Genomic DNA, 20,400 nt, shown 5'->3' on the forward strand with positions numbered 1-20,400 from the left:
GGAGAGATGGGTCAAGAGTGCTAAGAAGTGCCTCTGGGCAGGCTGTGGGGCTGGCTCAAGGGGCAGGGGACTGGGTGCTGAAGCCTGACACAGAGTGCAGCCACGATGCTGGCAGAGATGCCCTGGGCTGCCTGCCTGCGTCAGGAAGCACAGCCAACCTTGCCCGGGCTAGGCTGCATGGGTGCTTATCCTGCAGCGTTGCACAGTAATGGTATTAAAACCTCATGTAGCTATAAGTCTATACCCAACAGCATGAAAGTTAAAAAATATGACTGTTCTCCTGCGTTGTTCATAGCACTAAGCACTAGGGATAAGCCTGATTCAATTTCATCCCAATACAAAGATATTAAAAGGATTTAATTGCATTCAATTTTTCTCCCATAATCCAAAGTCTAGTAGAAATTTGTGCCCCTTTAGTGTTTAATTTGTATGCTAGTAAGTTGAACATGGGCAGTAAAGATATATAATTTGACATATGGCATTTAAAGTCAGGGGTAATAATAGCTGAACGTTCAAGGCCAATGGGTAAAAATTGATAAATGTTAAAGACTCTGTAAGAAATAAACTTCTGCTGCATAAAATGACACTGTGTTCTAATTTCTTAAGTGGGAAGGATGAAAAGATCTTTCTGATTATCCACCAAGGTGGGAAAATATAGCACACATATGCCAAAAAAATAATGGGATAATAATGACATGCTGTAAAGAGGATTCTATAAATGGAAAGGACAAATCTATAACTAGCCCAAATGGGTCTCACAGTGTGGTGCAAAAGGAAAAAAATGCCTTAGGTGAAACTCTTGGTTTGGTCATGAAACCAAGAGAGTGTGAGGTCATGACTGTCAAGTGCAGTAGAAAATAAGAGGGAGAAAAAGAAAGAGCCCTGTAAAAGCCTATAAGGGAATACACAAGAATGATAAACATGAAACAGCATAAGCAGGGTGCTGCTGAAGTGCATGTATTGCTGTAGACATTCTCATGAGTTTGAAAATTTGTTAATGAATACTGTCTAATTAACAGAGCACAACCTAATTCCTAAACAGTGTGAAATCAATTAGTATTTTTTCCAAAAAGGCAATTCTCATCCATTAGTTACACTTGATTTTAATTAGAACTGTGCTGGAAGGACACTATCTAGAATGGTCATGCCTGACAGCTGCTGTACATAGATTGAAAGGTATGATAACAGCTGCCATGCGGGATGTCAGGGAAAGTCTGTATGGTTTGTCTAGCAGCAGAAAGTGGAAGATGCTTAGGGAAAATGTAGATGAAGTTTGCAAACCTGCCTGGTCCTTTCCTTTATATATATATATATGTATATATATCTCTCTCTCTTAACAGAGAGACAGATAGATACAGCTTCCTAGCTTTTAGCAGTCAACAAGTTACATATTTTCTGACCCAGAGGCTGCATGCATATAATCTTTTCTTACAAGGTAGCACTCTATCAATTTTGCTATTACTTTTTTGAAATAAATAATACTTTAATGATCTATAAATATTCTGTGATAAAAAATATAGCTTGATTTTATAGTACATGAAAAGGTCATCCCCCCTCTCTGTTTTGAAATTGCTGTCTGATGATTTCAGTGAGGGTTTCTTCCCTTTGGATTGCATGAAACAGAATATAACTGTTCTTATTCATCTTCTCATTACCATTCATGACTTTGTAGACTTCTACCTCATCTTTCATTTGTTGTCTCTTTCCAAGCTGAAAAGTGAACCATTTCATTTATCTTTTTATGGAAGATTTTCCATTCCTCTGATTGCTTTTTTATCCTTCTCTGCATTATACACTTTCAGGACAAAAATGAAGGCAATAGTTAAGATAGGAGAGCACCAGGGATTTTAACAGTGATGTAATGAAGTTTTTTGCTCTGTTCTTTGTTCCTTTCCCAGCAATTTCTGCTGCAATGCTAATGTGGAGGAATTTGTCTATTAACATAACCAGTTATATGTTCATTCAAAATGAATATAGGTCCAAGGGGAAGAAATGGCAGGTGTCTGTATTGCTATCACTGATGACCAGTTTATTGCACAACGACTTTTATTTTAGGAAGAAATGAATAGTAATGAAATAATTGAAATGAAATCTCTGGGACATTCAATTTATATTTCCCACTAAGCGTATGCATAATATCAAGCTTCTTAATTGCTGCCATTTCATTCTGTGTCCATATCTTTGCTTGAGTATTTGTATGCAGCACAGAGGCACTTTGAGTCTTTGGGGCATACCATCACTTCGGTCTATGAAAGCTCATATTTCTGGTCAGGTGCTAGTGCAAATGCATATTCCTTTCACATACAGTCATGTCTTTTTACTGAAATTAATACTCTGACAGAAGTATTTCTTCAAAAGAAGCAATAGTGGTATTGTGTGTGCATTAGAAGCACAGTCGTGTTAGCAAGGCAGCAGAAATGGCAAATGCGGCAACACTTCGGTATTCATCTAAATTAATTGTTCACATTAGTGAGATCCAGAATAGCCAGGTTTCACTGCAAATCAAAACTGAGGGTGAGGTTTTAAGGACCTGTCAGTAATCCAGATCTACTGATTTCAGGGGACTCACATTGCCACCATACACCATTGTTAACCACTGAGTTTCCTGGAACTGACCCTGATCTGGTCAGACAGGTGTGAAAGAAGAGAATGGAGCTGCTTTTGTTGGAGCTGTTCCATGTGCTGTCTGTGGCATATCTGCTGTCCCTGGACTTCTGCATACATTTTTGTCCATATCTGGAAAAGATTCTGTAAATGTCAGCTTTAATAATAAATCACATTGTTTAAAAGATAAATGAAAGGCTTAGAGACCTCAAAGCTCATTTCATTTTCAGATACCTGCTACAAGGGACTCCATGGGCAAGTGGAAGGGGTTTCTAACTCCAGTTTAACTGGTGCAGGCAGATTTACCACAAAATAGCATTGATCACCTGGTTGAAGGACACAGAAAGTCCTTCTGTGGCTCTTGAGGCTTCTCTCACTTCTGTGGCTCTCCTTTTGTGCCATAGCAAAAGGAGATATGGATTAACCAGGACAATATTACCACAGCTTGAGTTTTCTGTGGCCATTGCAGCCAGCCGTGACTTTCCTGAAATGGTGCAACACAGCATAAACACTGGGCCCATACAGAACACTGCTGTTTTTCAGACTGGCAATTCATTCTGGCTATGGTGAGCGTCTCATTGGCTTTGCCTGTCACTGCCTGACTTATCTGATATAGAATTTGGCCTTTTACCTTCCAAAAAAACCCCCAACCCCAAACATAAAGCAATCTGAGCTAGCTCTGACTTAGAACAAATAAAGACCTCTTCAACACATCGGTCATGATCAAGCCAAATAAACAGTTAAGACTTCCTGCTGCATGCAACCTGCATTTGCACTAACCTTTGCGAAGACAGTGTAACAACCCTTCCAAACCCTGTGTGACAAACATTGATTATGAAACAGGGTTTTACCATTATGGGTAAAGTCATAAAAAAAGTGAAGACTTAGTCTGTATACAATCTTACAAGGGCTATGCATGCTTGCATCTTCATTCGAGTGTGTGGTGGATCCACAACACTCTTTATTCAGGGCTGACATGCCTCCATGCTGCATAAGTAAGACATTTTAGCTGCCTCAGGAAGGGCTTGTGAGTAATTTCCATGGGTGTTACAAGGAGTCAAGATCCGGTAGCCAAGACAGTAGCTGTCTGAATTGCACATCAGTCTTTTAAACTTAGACACCAGAAGAATTGTGCTGTTTTCAGCAACTATTATAGATGCTCTATGAGCCACTTATATTCACACAGTAAGCATGTGTATTTGAAACCACTTGGGCCTCCTGCCCAAAGTGATCTGTATTTTGTGGTGCATACTTCCCAGGCATCAAAAACAGTGAGGTTTGTTTGCAAACTGCTGAAAAAAAGTGAACCCATTTGCTTCTTTAAACATGTTAGCATTTTTTGTCCATGCAGACCACTGTGAGTCAGTGATGGTAATGGAAAACACAGAAATGGACAGGAATCTTGGCTGTTATTCTGTACACTAAGTCAGGTCTAATTACAAGAATTTTTTTAAGGAAAGATACCTTTCTCCTCTCCTCTGCAGCCTCCAGCTTTTTCTGGATCTCCTCAAGAGAGAGCTCTTTCTTCTTTGGAGAAGCTAAAGTTCGTGGTGCTTCTGAGACCGGAGATGGCGGCTTGAGGATCAGTTCAAAGGCCTGGCCTGAGGCACGTTTGTTGATTTGTTTCACCTCCATGTCTGCACAATGAAGTGAGAAATGGTAAGCCCTTCAATACCTCAGGAGTACTGAGGAGACAAGTAGCACAGATATTAGTGCAGGATCAGAAGTACAGACAAATGACTTAGCATCTTCTCCTTGGGCGTTTTAAATGCTGTGGCAGATTATGGACTGAAAATGGTTCTCAGGAGAAGTACATTCCATTTTATCTGTAATAGCTTAATTATACCTTAATCTCATAAACATAAAAACTTACAGCGGTTTTGGAAGCTTATTGGGGTTCTGTGCCATTTCACACCCCCTGCGAGCAGTGCCCAAGCTGATTAATTTTTTAAGCATGCTTTCACCTTCTCTTAGTTTCCTTGGGAATTATGTCAGCTGTGAAGAGCTGTAATTCTCAGATGGGTAGTAGGAAAAGTACAGCTCGGTATGAGAGAGCTAGCTTTAAGAGTTTAGTTAGCTGCTATTAGGAACAATAGCCAGCATCACAGGTACTACACGATCAGTTGAAAGTAACAGCCCAAACCAGCAATTAATTTGTTAAATCAGCAAAATACTCCCTGACTAACACTATGGACTAGGATAGTGAACTGAGTCATTTCCCAGCACTAGCACATTGCCTGACCTGCAGGACGATTTCCAGTGAAAATCACTCACCATCATATTTATAGATGTTCATGTTGCGAGGTTCTGGGTAAAAACAGGAGCAGATCAGAGAGAGCATGGACAGCTCCTTCATCTTTTCCTTGTAAGCTGAAATGAGAGATCTTGTTAGCATGCTTCACTTCCCTGGCTCCTCCTTGGTGAATCTCTACCTGAGGTGACTGGCTGGGAACCAGCAAATCTGCTCTATCACCCACCTGGCAGATTTCTCTAGAATATTTACTTTCAACTATTTTTTCTGAACATTGAGTCTTTATCAAATCACATGTGAAATGCTCAATACTGCAGTCTGCTACTGATCTATACGACCTCAGCCTTGGGTGTAATGCAGACAGTCCTCTCTGGTTTATAGTATGTGAATGTGGCTACCAGGAAATGTATTTAGCATCAGAAGAGTGCTATGGCTCCAGCCTCTCCTGGCAGGTGGAGAGACATGAAGCTCTAACAAATTCTCTGACATATCTGAATGCAACTGAGAACAGCTCTGAAACGCTGCCCATGTGTTGCCATAGGCAGATGCTAAAGACATTATCTGTTACAAATGAAAATGTCATCCAGATAATTAAAAATAAAGCCAGCAATGAGCACACATTTACCAAATCCTTTGCATAATGTCCTTAATATGTGTAACTACTTGAAACAAAGCTTTTTCCTTCGTCACTTACTGGCCAAAACATATTGCTTCCATCTTCAGGTCTAGTGTATATCAGCTGAAGCAACAAATACACTTGCCATTTACCTTTACAGTTACCTTTACTGACTTTGTAATGCCTACAGGTCCCAGTCATGGGCTGAGGAGGAGGTGGTCTAGAAATGGTGATACCAATACATAATCATTATACAATGTTCTCCTCTTGCTCTTTCTAATTGCTGTCATCCCAGCTTATAAGTAGGAAAATAGTCTTCTATCTGCTCACTTGGCCAGCCAATGACAAAGCCCAGGCACAAGCCAGCTCTCCTGGGTCCTGGGGCAACACCCTTACTACTGCCCATGCTGCATAAAGTATATATATCTCGAGGGGGGGTGTTGTTTAAGAATTCATCTTGGCACACACAAATCCCTGCTACTATCAAAATTGTATCTACAGAGGCAGGCACACATTTGCTGCCAGCATGCAAACACATGGCTTAAAGTATAACTGTGGCTGAAAGTATTGTACTTAACAGATCAGATCAAATTAATCCTTGATGTTGCTAAAGGAAAACCGGGCAGGCCTTTGATCTTCAGGTTGTGGATACATATGAAGCTGTCATTCAGCCTTTCTCATGGACACTTTTATGCTTTTTGAATTTGTTTCTCCTACTCAGAAGGGCCCCTGAGGTTGATGAGGGCTTGAGAGCCTTTGAGTGCTGCTCAGTATAGTGATATTTGAATGATCCATCAGTTCAGGAATGGATTTCTAGTTGCCAGTGGATAATCAATTAACCTAATTAAACTTTGCATGGGGGCTTCTGATCATGGATACTAAAAAACCCATCTAAAGGACATCCAGCTTTTTGGAAACCACTGGTGAAAGTCAGCATCTCAGGTCAAGGGTGTACTGAAGATTTTGCTTTCTGTGAACTGAGGTTGTCAAGGAAGGTTGGACTTGACAAGTTTTTTGGTTTGAAACTAAGTACCAATTTGCAAGGAATAACTAAAAAATCCTCTGAAGAGACAAATCATGTCCAACTAATGTCTGTTGATAGTCAAACATATTGAATGATATGTTCATTTAGGCCTCCATCCAACAAAGCATTTAACCGCATGCATAATTCTGAGCACACAGGTGTGGCTGTCCAGACTGTCCATTGAGGACAGCTGGCCCAGCAGGCTGCCCACACCACCAAAACTGCATCTTTTTTAGCAGGGCAGCTGTGGAGTGGGTGCACATGAGACCCCGCATGCTGCTTGGGTGTCTGCTACACATACAGAAAAAGGACACTGGGCTGCGTGTTAAAGACATAGGATCATAGAATCATAGAATGGTTTGGGCCGGAAGGGACCTTAAATATCATCTAGTTCCAACCCCCCTGCCATGGGCAGGGACAACTAGACCAGGTTGCTCAAAGCCCCATCCAGCCTGGCCTTGAACGCTTCCAGGGATGGGGCATCCACAGCTTCTCTGGGCAACCTGTGCCAGGGGCTCACCACCCTCACAATGGCCATTGATGCCACAGGCTGAAAGCTAAACATTCTTGTACAAGGTCTGCTCTATCACTCCTACAATGCATACCTTGAAATATCTTTGTAGACAGAGGCATGCAAAGCAGCATCCTAGGAATCCTGCCTTTTGGGGCCTTTGTTACTATTTTTTATCTTTGCTTGACACTGAATATGTCTTGTTCTCTAACAGCATTTAAAACAATTGGGAAAAGGTGTTTGTTCTCCCAGCTTGTCATCTGCAAAACATGGCTGGAGAAAGATACGAATGCACTCAGCTCTCCTTCCTTTCAGCACAATAGCTGCACTGAAAGCATGCTGGCAGAATCATTGTCCTATTTCATTCTGGCCACTGACAGAATTAGGATGACTTTCCATGCTTTACAAGCATTACATTTTCTTTTTTCATGGTATTCATTTAGTCTCCATTTGCCCTAGAAAGTCCTTCAACCATAGTGGGAACTTGGCTTGACTTCTGCAGAAAGTTCTGGAGGCTGCTGCAACCCTGGGCACCAAACAACCTGCTGTGTTGACAAGTACCCTTTTTCCTGTTGGAGACTTAAGGGCTGAGGGCTACAAAGGAACTGAAGAGCTGCCTCCTCAGGCATCCAACATCAGCATTGTGATGACTTTTCCCCCTTGACCAGGCAAAGAACAGCTTATGTGGCAGCACTGAGTAGCAGAGGCCCTGCTTTGCTCACCAGTCCTTTCCCTAAAGTGCCGTAAATTATAAATAGAATAAAATAAAAGCAGTAATGTTAGCCCAGTTAGTCGTCTGATTAGAGTGGCTGGCCCATGTCACACAGGTTGAACAGGGAGATAACTGTGCTTTCCCAAATCCCGAGGTGTCAGTGTCCTAGTCATGGAAGCCTGTTGCCTCAGAAAGAAACATTTTTCTATTAAAAAAGCAGCACACTTAGGCCAGAAAGCCAGCAGCACAGCATTTAGGCAATCTTCACAGGACCTCTTGTGTTAACTGAAATAGGCACAAATATTATAGTGGAGCTTTTAAAAACACTTGAAGACAAGCAGTGATTGCAAAGTTTACTTTCCAAAGGTGTTTCAACTGGCTTGCTAATTATATAGCTCCTTGTGCAGTCATGTGGGGCACACATAATTCCATTAGCTGTGCAAGTTAAATGAAGGAAAGTAAATGATGGTAACTGTAATACTACAAAAGCATTGATAAGGAAATTGCTAGAAAATAACAGATGTTGACAAAAGACAGCAACAGAATCTTCTTAGTTATATGCAGCAAGATTTAAATGTTTATGTACATTAAAAGCTTCAAAGTTGGGCAAGAATAGAACACTGGTTTTTGTTAAAACCAGAAAGGATTTCAGTATTAGCAATTCTTGCAGTTTTGCTGTGAATATCCTAGTATTTACGAGTCTTCTTAAATTCTGAAACTGTGTGATTATTTCAGAACCTCATCTATTTTTTCAAAAATAAATTCCTCACATTCAGAGTTGCAGAGAAAGCCCTAGAAATATTACCTAATGCTGCTAAAAGTTTTGACAGCTTCAGAGAAGAAATTCAGAGAGCTCTGAAAATCAAGAATGTATGATTTTTTTGGTTAATGTCTCAAATGCACCTTAATATCATTGTTTTAAGCCAATCTCATCATTTTCTCAAACCTCAGGCATTATTTTAATAGCTAATTTATAAAATGTGAAAGCACTGCCTGTGTTGGGTGAACATTTCCATGCTCTTTGTGAGCTCTTTACTTGCTGGTCCAGGTAAAATTTCTGGGAGACTTTCAAGGGTGCCAGCGCGATGTCTGCATGAACAAGCAGGGAAGCCCAGCAGGACTGGATATCCAGAGGGAAGCAATTCCAAGGACTCCATGCCCATGCTGTATATATTTTGGGGGTCTTTTCTTTAGACTAGTTCCACCCCATGGTTTGAACAACCATTAGTGCCTGAGGCATAGTAGATAAACTAATACACATCTCCCAGTTTCATTACCTATCAAGTAAACCTGTTTGTGCCCTCTGAGGCTGCTCTGTGGTGTGAAATAAAGCATGGTCAGCTGGGGTATTTTGATGATTCTCTTTGAACATGGTTTTCTGATCTCAGATAATGTGCTTATTCAGATACATCCCATATTCCTCCACTAATGAGAGAAAAGTAGTCCCGTTGCCAGTCCTGCAGCTCTCTTGCCCTTTAGTGAAGCTAAGAAGAAAGGGTGCTATGGCTGCCATTAGAAGTCAGCAACCACTTATTTGTGGCTGGGAGAGATAGGACGATTAGGAAAAGCACTGGTAAAACCACCCTGTCTGTTCTCATCTGTTATCCAGTAGCTATAAGGAATTTTTTACCGTTTACACTGTAAAATGAAAATCTGTCCTGACTGACAGGCCATGGGCAATTTGGGTCACATTTTGTTCCTTGGCAAAGCACAGCTAGGACAGATTGCTGTGTCACAGCAGAGACCATTATTCATAAGCAAGACTATTTTTAACACATGAAAGCAGAGAGATAAGTGTAAATGTTACTTATAATTAACATCTGATGAAGGCAAATCTGTTGATTCCTTTTGCCTTACTGAATCCAGTCCACCTATAATAAAGTGTTACTGATCTTTGACACTTCAAATTCCACTTGCCAACTAGTCTTGAAGCTCTGCACACCTGAAAGGAAACTGCAACTGGCACGTTGCCCATAGTCAAAATGTGCAACCTGTAACACAGCTCAGCTCCTTGCCAGGCACCTGTGAGACAGTCAGCTGAGTGAACTGAAACCCTGCTTTGTTTTCTGCTTTGGAAGAGACTGCAGAAGTAAGAAGTTAAAAGAGTAAGTAAAGCATGAAGTACAAGGTAGAGAAGACCTACCACACCCATCCTTTAAATCAGTTTCTCACAGATGTTATTGACAAAGCAGTTTGTTACAAATTTCACTTTGTTAATGCTCCCTTTGAGGTGCTAGAGTTTTTGATTTGTCAAGACAATGCTTTAAGTTACAAAAAGCCACGCCATTTTGTGAACACCAACAGGCACACTCTGTTGGCTAGTAATTATTTTTTTTATAATCCATTTCAAGTGTGCTGCATCCTTTTCTGTCAAACAAAATGGTGTTATATGATCATAACTGTAGTTTTTTCCCCATAGCTGCTGGTGTATTTGAAGAAAGCTGCATGATGAGTGCTGGTAAAGTGGTGAAAGAGCACATGGGACTGGGATAAGTAAAATTCAAGATGGGGCACGAGTGATAGGTATTCTACATATCATTTAATTTTTGGCACTCGTCTGAAATGTGTGAGTCTGGGATTCACTTTAATTAATGCTGGACATCTAATATTTAAGACAGCTAGTTTGCAGCAGTCATAAAAGCTTTGTTTTTAGTCAATGGAGAGAGAAGCACCACCAGAGAGGAACTGTTCCCATTCCAAGAGAGATGTCTAAGATAAACGAATTAGGTTGTGTTAAAGCCGATGTATCTCTCTCTGCTGTCAGAAACCCTAAGGATTTATAAGCTTATGGAGTCACTAGTGATGGAGGGAATGAAAGCAAAAGCCCCTGCAAGGAATACATGGAATCACAGAACCATAGAATTGTTTAGGTTGGAAATGACCTTTGAGATCATCCCTCATGCTCAGTCATGAGTGACATCTCATTTTGGTCGTTCACATAGGTGTGATTACTGTTTATGTGATCAATGTTACACATTACTGCCTCTCTGAATGCAAAGCACTGCTCAACAGAGAATTTGGTGTGAGTCCATCTCACAACCTTATGTATATGTGTGCTTTTCCAGTTTCCCCCTCCAAAATAGAGGTTCCTTTAAATTGTACTAACAGTTTATGGGCTCTGTAATGCCCTACAGTGCTCACCTGTTTCACTGGTGAGAAAGATGGCATGGGACCCTCAGTCACCCGAGGCCATTCTTTGGTGGCTAAGTCTTTAAAATTGCACTGTTCGTGTACTGCAATGTAGTTTAACATAGAGACAGGTACAGAGCTTTGGTCATGTCCCCTGCCCTTGAATTTTTTGATGTTTCTGTATCTAAGCCATAGAGTAAGCAGGTACTATAAAAAGGAAACAAGAAACAGAAAAAATAAGGAAAAGAAACTGGGAATTACTGAGTTTCCTCTGTCAACAGTGACTCTAGTGTTTCCTGCCATATGTCCAGAAAATGAAAAAGAAAGAACTTGGACAGATCTAACATGCTTTTATGACAACTGAGAGTTTTAAAAAGCAGTTTTAGGCATTGATTTCTGTAACCCTCATGACTGTTCTGAGTGACTAAAGCTACACAGGTTTTGGCAGAAGTATTAGCAATTTTATTCTCTCCAACAAGAGAACATTTTAACAAACAGCTTTAAAACAGTTTGGGGTAGAATCAAGAGTTAGTGTCATTCATAAAACCACAGGATGGCAGTGAAATCAGGGAGCACTGTAGCACCGGTTCTTCAAAATTCAAAAAAAGATGCAAGTGACAGATTTGACCCTTCAGCTTCCTATTAAGACTGTGTCAAATTGTGCCAATGAACCCTGTCCTCCAGTGCAAGTCCTTGCATACCACTTCTATAGCATAGTTCAGGTAGCATAGGATCTGGCTGGAAAACCCATCCCAAGGAATACACAAGCAGCTGTTTGCATATGCAAAGACTGCCCAATAATGACTGTCTTGTATCTACGGAGTGTCAGTGCAAACACATGCAAACATGCAAATTGGAGGGTGGCACAAGTCTGACTGATAATTGCCCCTAAATTTACAGCTTCATCGCTGATCATGGCTATGGATTTTTGGACTAAAATGCATTACTCTGGATGCCGTGGTCAGTGATTTTTACTTAATGTGTGTATGACTGGATTCAAATGGGTTTGTTCACTTTGTCTTCTGATGTCAAAAGGTAAATACCTAAGGTTACTATTTTGTATTATTCAGATTTATGTAATTTGCACTGCTGAAGCAATGAGAAAAATAATTTACTGAGCCCTGACTGTTATGGTCATCTGTGACATGAATTAATGGGGTTATTTTGTTGGGCTAATGCAGCCACATTGTAAAAATGATATTTCAATAGAAGTTTTTTTTTGGCTTTGGGGAAAAAATATCTTGTCATGGTTACATGAAACAAATTGTGATGCAAATGCTTTGCCATAGTCACTATTAGAGAGTCTTGGGTCAGACTGTAGTGCCTGTTTAAAGAAATGAAAACGCATACGCTTCCTTGCAGTGTGCAGGGAATACAGACATGTGCCTGTCCAGAGCCTGTTGGTGCACTCAGGGCCCCGACAGCCTCACCACACTGCATGCTGGTGGAAACATGGGAAGAACAGACGAGAAAGCTGTGGGTAAGCTTCTCCAGCTCTGCAGAAACTTGTCTGTAGCAGTGGCAGAAACAGATGCTGCTCTTTTTCTTCTGGGCCACCCCTTTGGAGAGCCAGTGCATCACACTGGCATGAGGAATCCCTTAGCAGTTCAGTTCCAACAGCCCTCTGGGACTGAGGAGGAGGCAACATTGCCCAATGCTAATACAGAGGTCTGTGGCCCTCCTGAAATCCATTTGAACTTCAGGAAACTTCAGCCAGGGTGAAATTCCACATTTTTTTCCCCCAAGGGGAGAAGGCCTCCTTCTTTAAGGTGTGCTTTGCCTTTGCAATTTTTTCAAGTAATATCCCACCCTATTTCTCTCCCTTCCTCCACACCACTTCTCTCTTCCTCCAGTTCTCTTCCCATTGAGCTTTTTATGGAGGAAAGGATCTGAGCTACCAAAACAGACTTTGAAGGCAATGGAGAGGATGAACAGCGAGGAGTAAACTCAAAGGCTACAGTACTCCTAAGACAGCTTTACTTCCTGCTGGTTAACCAAAAATAACTGTTTAATTTTTTTGCAGAGAAGTTCAGCCCCTGTTCTTCAGATGCTTTAGCAGGATGCTGATGTTTAAGCTGCTGGACTTACGCCTACCTTCGTAAGAGGCCACCACAGCCATAGATAATTCCTGATACACTATTATCACCTAAGTGTGAGAGGCAGCCTCGTACAGTAACCATTCCACTATCTGCTGTCATGTGTAAAGCACAGAAGACTGCAGGAATTCAGCTATGGGGTGATGTGAACCAAAAAGACTTTCCTGAATGTGAACTAGATGGAAAAAGATCAAGGGAATAGGCTGTGGCAGCTGCACCAGGAGGAAACTGCCCTCCTAACTTGACTCATCTGACCTGTTTGAGGACTGTTGGTTTTGTTACATACCTGCACACAGGGGAAAACAGTCTCTTTTGACTGGTATTGTAGCAAGCTTGGCTCTGTCTTGCTGTACAGAAAAATCTTCAGTTTTACTTCTAGTTTAGGACTAGTGATAGAGTAGTAGCAATGGTTCTGCATATATCATTCTGGGTCTGATCCTATCATTAGTTTTCCTGTTCTCAAGAAAAATCCCTATCCCCTGAGACATCACCAGAGTCTTATGTGAATGATTTAAGAATCAAAACCTTAAGCCCTGGAATTTCTGAATGGGCAGATTTCCTTTCCAGGATTTAATACTCATTGTGTGTAACGTATCTCCTTCTCATCATATGCTTGAAGTGTTGTGACAAATCCTTTTGCCAGTGCACAAAGCTGTTAAAACTCTTCTACTTCTGAGACAGGTTACATATCAAACAGCTTAAAAAGACAGATATTTCACTCCAAAACTTCCACTAACATGGCTTTGAAGATCCCGCCTGGTAAGCAGCACTGAACCAGAAACTCAGCCTTCATTCAGGCTAAAAGCAGTGTTTTCAGGCCTGCTAACATTCATGTGTGAAGGCCAGAGAAACAGAAGGCTTCTCAGAGGCTCTCCCCCATGCACCCATCCCAGCCCTGCTGTACACAGCTTATCTTGCCTCAGCATTTCTGAGATCTGGGGCTACCACCTGTACTAGCCTGCTGTAACAGCAGCCTAGTAGAGTTTGCTTCAGGACTCCCCTGCAGCAGGACAACCCCCAGATTCATGATCCTTCCCTCAGAAGTGGCTGTGTAGTGCTCAGGACCCCCCCGAGCCATGCTGTCTCCTGGCTGCAAAACAGTGGTGCTTGGCTTGGTCCTGGGGCCACGCTGGTGGTTGAGGCACCAGGAAAGGACTTGCAAAGGAGGTGGTACTTCTTCGGTGTCTTTGTAAGTGTGGTGTGGGGTAGACTAGGTTACAGCTTGGAAGCTGCAGAGCCTGCAGGAAGCCTGCTTTGCCCTGGCAGCCCTGGCGTGCAGGTGTCAGCCACCACAATGGCAGCATGCCTAAAGCTTGCTGCTGATCCCAGCACTACGTGGGAAGTGCAATTCTGAGTCCTCATGTGGAGCTCACCAGCTTCCCCTGGAGCACCCAGCAGTCAGGGTCTAGGCTATCAGAGACGGCTGCTGTCTGCTGGAACTCTTTTAAGATCATCTCATTATTGTGTTGTGGGAACATATGGAGGCCCAGCTGAGATCTGCACTACTTTCTGCACAAACATGTCTGATATGAACACCCTAGGACAAAGAGCTTATGGCATAAATGAGAAAGACAGGCATGGGATGCTGGGGAGAAATGACCCAGAGGTGAAAAAAAACCTGCCTCAGGTCACAGAACCGCTCTGTAGGGAAGCTTCATGGAGAACACAGGTCTTCTGATTTCTGGATGAGTGACACCTCACAGGCAGTCTTTCTGAGAGTGCTGCAGGCAAAATGGGTGCTGGCTGGTGAAGCCCCTAGACTGAGGATGCAAATCTAGTATGATGAAATAGAACAGCAATGGTTTAGTTATGCAGCCTACTATGATCAAACAGCATCTTCCCAAGGTACAAATCATGCTATGGGTTCTGTTGTAGCACAGTAAGACTGGGTTACTAGAGCACAGTGTGATGGAGCTAGCTGCCAGCATTTCTTTTATTTTTCTGAATCTCACCCTCAGCCATGTATGTTTGGAAGAGTGGCATTTATTCATTTTTTTCCAATGATCTCTTCAGAGGCTTCCACTGACTTAATTTTGCATCACCCTGACAATCCCTTTATGTAGGCTCAGCAAACTCTTCCCGGTCTTGCATGACCTGGCCATGCATCACCCACTGACATGATGTCATTTTATTCCATGGCGGCTGTATATTATAATGCCCAGAGAGAATGGCAGTTCTGTTACTGTTCCTTTTCACCTGGACACAGTAGATCCTTTCTGGATTTGTACTAATATTATTTCAATTAGGTTATGAAATCCCTCCCCCGTCTTTGGACTGAGATTACAGTCAAATTGTTCTAAGAGCCATACTAAGCTTCTTGAGAGAGCAAATTTTTTGCACAATTACCCACATGTTCTAAAAGCAAGCCATTAATACAGCATCAAGCAAAGGAATGGCCCAAGATGCTTTAGCAAAGCAGGCAGTTAAAAAAGAATGGGTAAAACCCCCAACTTTTTCTGTTTTCATGATTTAGGGAGCCTCAGCTGTTGTGGAGTACCTCAGTCAAGGGAACAGAGATGCATTGCTATGGTGCCAGTTCTCAGTGGCAGGCTGGTCCTTGCTATTCTTCTGGGATCAGATATACATGTGATTTTAATAGAACTGTGTCAGATATAAAATGTGTCTTCCTTTTATAACTCATGTGAGGGTTGTAACCACAACCCTCAGTAATACACAGCCTCTGCCACTCCAAAGTGCAGGTATCTTTGACATCTTCCAGTATTTAAAAAATTGTGCTTTGAACTGATCAAAATATTAGTCTTAATTTAAGACTCAGAAAACAATAAGAAAATTAAATTGCAAGGTGCATTTTTTTTGCTTTAGGCAAAGAAAATACTGAGGGCAGTCAGCTAAGTAAAAATTTTTGTTTATATTGTATGGGATAAATGCAATTATAATTTGCAATAGGGTTGGACTCTTGATCTTTACATTCCAGTAATTAAAGGTATTCCTTGCTTGCTGAGTCATTTCATTGAGTGCAGAACATATTGCAATTATTTTCACATCATAATTACCAGGAGAATCCATTTTACAGACAATATGCTACTGTGAGGGCCGTGGAAGGTACCCCTCAAACTAAGCATTTCATATCGACTAGAGACCCATTTTATAGTGTCTGAATAGCAAACGCATAGAAACAATCATTATTTGGTTTATATATATGTGTATACATAAATGTGTATCTATATAAAGCTTTTTTCACAAACATTTACTGGTTGATTTTGAGCAATCCACGTATATTTGATGTACTTAACCCAAAGCCAAATATGTGTAACTGCATCTTTATACTACACAATCACTCTTAGTGGCTGCCATGACTACCGACTAAATGTCAAAATGCAAAAGACAATGAAAGGAGACAGTTTGAAAAATCCAAATTTCTTCTGGGTTTTGAATAGAATTTTAATGTTGTGGGACATTTTAAAAATAAGGATGTCTCATCAGTTTGAATAAAGGCATTAGTTTGCTTTCTATACACAGTTGCAAATGACATATGTAAGTAGATTACTTAAAAATGAAGGATTCCTACCCTTGCAATAATACAGACAATGGTATACACATTGTAATTGCGTTAATTAACAACAATATTTTAAATTTGAATGCCAGAACAAAATAAGCTCTTAGTAAATGACTTTTAAATTTCTGTATAATAATTCTGATATTAGAGTTTGCCTGTTGATGTAACTCGTATTTGTGGAGGATTTTGCTTTAAACCCATGGAGTTGTGATAATGGAACCTGTGTTGCAGATGCCCTGATACTCTGTTTTATACTTGGGTGCATTATACTGTATAGCTTAACTCCCTTTTTTTATAATGAAGGTTATAGAAATTTAAATGCTTTTATACAAATTTGAGAGTATATGTTAGAGCAAGGGGCTGCATTTATGTAATTAAAAGTTATTCCAAAGGACTGAATTTCTGGGTTTAGGGAAATTTTGTCCTTAATTTAAGAAAGTCTCCCTACGCAGGACGCCTGTCAAAGGGGTGTTTATCTTTGGATAAATCCTTTGGTTCAAAAATAATGACTTTAGGTTTTGAAGGACTTTGAAAGCACTGCACAGAGTAAGCAAAGATGACAGCAACTCCCTGATCAACCATGTTGAAAGCGGATTCTGTAAAATTCATCTTTTCATTTGGCATTATCTCCTTGGAAAAGCATCTTTTGGCTAGTCCCCAAATCTAGAAACTGGGGCTACTTCTAGACATTTCAGTGTTCAACACGTTCACCATGAAAATCTATTTTCATAGCATTTAAAGACATAAGATAATTTTCTGTTAGTCTTCTACACAGTCCCAAAGAGAGTACAGATGCCCAAGTGAAAATTCAGATGATGTTTCAGTGTGATGCTATGTAAACTCCTGATTGTCAGTGCTGAAAGATGAAGCCTAAGCACCAAAACAAGAATGGATACTAGGCAGTGATTTTTTTAAAAAAGTAAATTTACAGAAATAAATTCAGCATAAGTAGGTTGGCTCTGAAAGTCTCACAAGGAAGAGTTTTTTTGCTATTTCTTCCATCTTTCTTTTAAAGGGGTCAGATGGGGAAAATGGAGAAAGGAAGCAGGCCAGAACCAGCAGCGTGTGCGAATCAACAGGAGGGGACATTGGGTTCACCAGTGGTTGAAAGTGTTAGCTGCTGTGGAGCTGCACCTGAGGTACTGCACCCAGTTTTGGGACCCCCAATTTCAGAGGGACATGGAGGAACAGGTGAAGGTCTAGTGGAGAGCTACCAGGAAGGTGAGGGACCTGAAGCATGTGGCCTGTAAAGGGGTGGTGGAGGCAGCCAGGTTTGTTCAGTTTGGCAAAGAGGTGGCTAAGGGACAATATACTAGCTGCTCGCAACTATTTGGAGGAAAGATCCGTGAAATGACAGACCCAAACTCTTCCAGATAACAGAAGGAACAACAGCTACAAATTGTGGCTTGGGAAGTTGTGAGATCATCCATTCAGGAGCTGGCTAAACAAAGTGATGATGGTCCCTCCTCAAACAGGACAGGCTAGATAATTTCTAGACGTCCTTCCAACCAGTTTCTCCATAGTTCGATTCCCAAAGTGAGCTCAATTTTATGTGTGCCATTGCAGGAGGGAGGGCTTACTAGCAACTTAGAGCCCCAGCTGTACTCCTCTTCGTTATTCACATCTTTTAGTGTTTGCTATCCTAACAAAAATCCATCCCATCTCACTGGACCTCTGCACCATGGCTATCATTCAGGATTTGTACATTAGCTGCAGACTTTTGGTGAGCTCATCCCCATCACATTACAGAACCAAATCCCTCAGGATCCCTTCCTGGCTCTTCCCCCAACCACTCATTCACTTGCTGCCCTCCATCCTACTTCTTCTCTTGCAAAAGAACCTCACGGTTTCCTTTTGCCACATTCCAAGAGCACCTCATTGGGCTGTCACTAGGAAGAAACTGCAGATGTTCAGCTCTTGGACTTCAGATGTGGCCATCACCATAGGCCATTTCTCCAGTCATCCTGCCTCTTTCTGAAATGCAGTCTTCCAAGTAACCTTTCAGATCTGGTAAAAATTCTCTCAGCATTTAAGCTTGCTTGGAAAGCAAGCAATAAACCATATAGAATAGACACAGGCAATACAAAAGATACATAAAAGCAAATAAAAAGGGTTGAAATTATTCTTTTACATTTTGGCTTTGCCTCATTGGGAAGATTTTGTATAGCTTGTGGAGTCTAAATGATCATTCCATTCTTGGAACCGTTGCAAACAAAATAGCAGCCTGGTCATCAGTGAGTATTAACTTAAGTAACACAACAAATCTGGTGTCTCTGCAAGTTTTGTTATTGAGCAAAACTGTAAAATCATATTGGAAATAGAGTATGTGGATATAAATGTGCCTATTTTAACCAGAAATTGGCACAATTGAAAACCTTTATATAGGTCAAACTTAGGACCTAATCCAGACCATAAAATAAATCTGAGACATTTATTTAATGGGACATTATGGGAAAAAGCACATGCAAAGCATGTATGTTTCAATAAACTTCAGCTTGAGCACCCATTGAGCTGTGGCCATTTATCAGTGGTCCCCTAGAAGCCCATCTAGAAGATATGGCCCATGTCCTGCATCATTCAACTGTCATGAACTTCTCCTAACTCCCAGTAAAACTAATTACAATAGTTGGACGTTTTTGCCAGTCCTGATCTTGAGCTGATTAATACTGTTTTACTAGCAATCAGATCATTCACAGATGAAATACTAGCCTTGTTTTAAGTCAAACAAAAAGTCCTCTTTGACTTTGGTGCATTTAAGTTTTATCCAATAGATGCTTTCTGGGGGGCTTTCTAAGATGAAATTTTTGCATTATTCGTCACATATATGTTATTCTGTGGCTTTTAGATTTTTCTGCATGATCTTTCATTGAACCATCTATGCAGGCATTATTACTAATCACCTGATTCATATTTCTGCTATTGTATCCTGCCATGTCTTTATGCATATATTAAAACATTTGATTGCCTCCATTAAGAAAATAATGATACCACTCAGCAGCATATTGTTAAAATTTATCATAGTTAAGCACAGATTATAAATATTATTGAGTACTTTAATCAGAAGATGTGTAAAATGAATGAGAAAAGAAAAATAAAGAATGATGGCCTCTTCTTTGAAACCATGCTGATGGTGCAAAGAAATTAGTATATTATTCAGAATTTATTAAATTGGATGAAAGAGAACATTTGCTGATGGGATATTTTTGTTACAGTTGATGCTACGATAAAACTAGAACAGGAACCATTGTTCAGAGAAAGTGAACTCTGTTTTAAGTAGCTTTGCTCAGGTTTGCATGATAGAAATACATTGATTTTTGAAGATGTAGAATAAATGTCTATGTTATAACAATTTATGTGGACTTCCAGTAATGAGACTGCTCCCAATTAAATCTTTCATGGTCCACCTCTGTTCTTCATCTTTCTCTTCTCCTTCCTTCTTTTACATTGTTTTTCAATTTAGTGATTTTTACCCTGTTCTGAAATATTACTGAAGATTTCTAGAATTCATTTGTTCTGTCACTTTATTTACCTCTCTGTAGCTATATATCTATCTGTTTCTCTGTTTTTCTGCAGTACTGGCCTTCACTTACACAGAAGAGGATCTTGATAAACCCAGAGACACCACTCTGTTACTAAATTAACCACATGAGGAGCTGATCCCTGCAGAGATGCTTCATTGATTTCTGTGGGGCTCTGCTGTGAGGGTGCTTGGCTCATTTAGAATAAAAAAGGTGCATTGTGCACCAGCATATCTCAGCATCAACGGTCTGTCATTAAAGGCAAATCAGAACTTCTTCTGTGTTGTTCAGACGGTTCTTTATAACAAACTTATCAAACTTCCAGGACTGGTGTGCCCATCCTATTTTTCATTATCTTCTAAAAGTAGCAGGAGCTGGAGTTACACAAATGTCAACTCATAACGGCTTGCTTTTTCTTTTTT

The 20,400-nt window shown here is 40.7% G+C and overlaps 1 protein-coding gene across 1 annotated transcript in view; it reads right to left on the bottom strand.

Moving 5' to 3' along the window:
* STMN2 (stathmin 2) overlaps nucleotides 1-20,400 on the bottom strand; it is a 41,322-nt gene that overhangs the window by 10,112 nt on the left and 10,810 nt on the right. The window contains exons 2-3 of the mRNA XM_005241134.4: nucleotides 4,879-4,974; nucleotides 4,069-4,241 (exon numbers count right to left, since the gene is read on the bottom strand). Coding sequence (XP_005241191.1) covers nucleotides 4,069-4,241; nucleotides 4,879-4,974 — 269 coding nt within the window. The remainder of the gene's footprint in view (nucleotides 1-4,068; nucleotides 4,242-4,878; nucleotides 4,975-20,400) is intronic.

Source organism: Falco peregrinus, chromosome 3, assembly GCF_023634155.1.
Source record: "Falco peregrinus isolate bFalPer1 chromosome 3, bFalPer1.pri, whole genome shotgun sequence".
NCBI classification, from domain to species: domain Eukaryota; kingdom Metazoa; phylum Chordata; class Aves; order Falconiformes; family Falconidae; genus Falco; species Falco peregrinus.